Source organism: Alligator sinensis, unplaced genomic scaffold, assembly GCF_000455745.1.
Source record: "Alligator sinensis unplaced genomic scaffold, ASM45574v1 scaffold752_1, whole genome shotgun sequence".
Lineage (NCBI taxonomy): Eukaryota > Metazoa > Chordata > Crocodylia > Alligatoridae > Alligator > Alligator sinensis.
The window spans coordinates 2664432-2666979 of record NW_005842000.1 but is presented as its reverse complement, the minus strand read 5'-3'; the positions used below and the strand labels follow the sequence as shown (position 1 = coordinate 2666979).

At 52.6% G+C, this 2548-nt stretch overlaps 1 protein-coding gene across 1 annotated transcript in view; it reads left to right on the top strand.

Moving 5' to 3' along the window:
* Window positions 1-479: 479 nt before the first annotated feature.
* Window positions 480-2548, top strand: part of SLC2A4RG (SLC2A4 regulator) — a 27137-nt gene continuing 25068 nt past the window's right edge. The window contains exons 1-2 of the mRNA XM_025201661.1: window positions 480-499; window positions 2340-2541. Of these exons, the coding sequence (XP_025057446.1) occupies window positions 480-499; window positions 2340-2541 (222 nt within the window). The remainder of the gene's footprint in view (window positions 500-2339; window positions 2542-2548) is intronic.

The window sequence follows — 2548 nt, the reverse complement described above, 5'->3', positions numbered from 1 at the left end:
GACTTCAGCGGTTTGGATTGAGCTGTGTTATTGCTGCAATTTGGTCTCCTGCTTACATGCCCAGCTGGTTTTTGGGCACCAGCATCTGTGCCTTAGAAAGTATAATGTGAGGCTGTGTTAATGAATGCAACCCGTGTCCGTTTCCTGCTCTTTCCCCTGACTTTTACACCAGCCCGATCTGTGCATTTGCTGTTGTCAGCATGAAGCTTTTCTGTAGTTCCTCTCTTCAGACCTTCTGCTTTGTTGACTCTCATTCATTTCAGATCTGAGAGAGAGAATATCCCTTTGCTTCTCTGGCTATGCCACTCACCCCTCACCTCTGCCAGTTATGGCTTACAGTTAGGCAGCAGAAACTGGCTGTGCTTAGGGCACACTGCAAGAGTCTGAGTTAACACGTGGCACTGAAAGTGCAAACTGGTGCCGTGGCAATTAGCCATCCAACAGGTCTTGGCATCTTTGATGGGCCATGCAGAATCCTCATGACTCCCCGGAAGAGCAGGTAAATATGTTTGATAATATTTGCAATCAAAGGAATGGGGTATTATTGAGGGATTGTGCTTTTTCTGTCATAAGGGGAGGACTGGTGGGATGGTTACGGCACTGGCTAGGATTGGCAGGGTGGTTACACACCTGGCACCTGTCTCGGTCACTACTCCCTGTGTGACGTTGGCCAGTCACTCACTGTCTCCGTGTGCCTGTTTCCAGCACGATGGAGCCCTCACCAGTCGCAGGTGCTACTTTCAGGCAAATAACTACATACTTGACTGGCAGACTTGAATTTTACTTTTGGCCATGCTACTGACTCCTGGTGTGGCTTTGGAAGGCCAGTTATCGCTCCTTGGCAATGCCCACGTGGCAAGGGTATCTGGGGTAGGTATGCTGCAGCTAGCTGTACTCTCAGCAACTCGCCTCCTGCATGGAGCAGTGGTGGCAGCACTCTGAGATCTTACCTTGCTTTATGAAGCAAGTTACTAGGCCAGAAAGCCTTGGTGAGGAGGTTAACCGCCAACAGACACGGTTCCAGCTGGGAGGAAGAATGACAATGGGGGAAGGATTTGGGACCAGCCCACCTGGAGAGGCCACCCACCGGCCCAGCAGGTTGGGCAGGATCCCTGCCCCAGTGACTGCATTTAAGGCCCTGTTACACGTTACATATATCACACAATTCACAGGTTCATCTTGGAATTAATTGAGATAGGCCACACATGCAAAGTAAGACTGGCCGTTCATGCCAAGCACTTCTCACGCTACGAACTGACGAATTGCACCACACAGTCAGACCAGCCAGCCACACGGTAACCATCGCACCACGAGGCCCCTGCTTCACCTTCCATCTCTGATGCCATTAACTAATGAATCGCTCCATACGTTTCCACCGGCTGCCCAGGCAAAGCAAGGCTCATACCCGAAAAATGACCATGGAGTTACAAAACCAGTTAACCAGCTACAAAGTTAGTGCCTGAACATGCGGAACAACAACTGCAGGGCTGGTTTTCCTCCAGCTACCACTTGAATGTGCAGCAGGGGCCCAAAAAAGGACTCTCTAGCTATAGACCGGTCACTACTACTGCTTGAACATGTGGGCTCTTTCCTCCAGCTGCTATTTGAATGTACAGCAGGGACCCAAAAAGGGCTCTCTAACAAGGACTGGTCACTGTTAGTGCTTGAACAAGTGGAACGACGACTCTAGGGCTGGTTTCCCCCCAGCTCCCATTTGAATGTGCAAATGGTCTCTCTAGTTAGAGCTGGGCCACGCTATTAGTGCTTGAATGTGTGGAAGAAAAACTCCAGGGTTTTTTCCTCCAGCTGCCATTTGAACGTGCAGCAGGGGCCCAAAGAGGCCTGGTTGCTGTTAGTGCTTGAACACGCAGAACAACTCCAGGACTTTTCCCTCCCGCTGTTGTTTGAACGTGCAGCGGGGGCCCAAAAGGACTCTGTAGTCAGATGGGAAATGCTACTAAACTAGTGCTCGAACACGCAGAACGACTCCAGGGCTTTTCCCTCCCGCTGTTGTTTGACACTGCAGCGAGGGCCCAAAAAGGACTGGTCACTGTTAGTGCTTGAGAGTGCAGAACAACTCCAGGGCTGGTTTCCCTCCTGCTGCCATTTGAACGTGCAGCAAGGGCCCAAGAAAGGACTCTCTAGCTATAGACGGCTAGTACTGCTAGCGCTTGAACATGTGGAGGAAAAACTGCAGGGGTTTTCCCCACAGCTCCCATTTGCACGTGCAGCAGGGCCCAAAAGAGACTCTCCAGCTATAGACGGGGCAGTGTTAGTGCTTGAACATGTGGAAGAAAAACTCCAGGCTGGGTTCCCCCCACCACGGCTGCCACGTGAAGGGCCCAACGGAGACTCCCCAGCTCGGTGCTAGCGCTTCAACATGAAAAACTGCAGGGGTTTTCCCTCCAGCTGCCGCTTGAACGTGCAGCAGGGGCCCGACGAGGCCTGGTGGCTGCTCGAACAGGCAGGGCTGGTTCCCCGCCCCCCCGGCATCTGAACGCGCAGCGGGGCCCCCCAAAGCGACTCCGCAGCCACAGCCGGGTCAGCT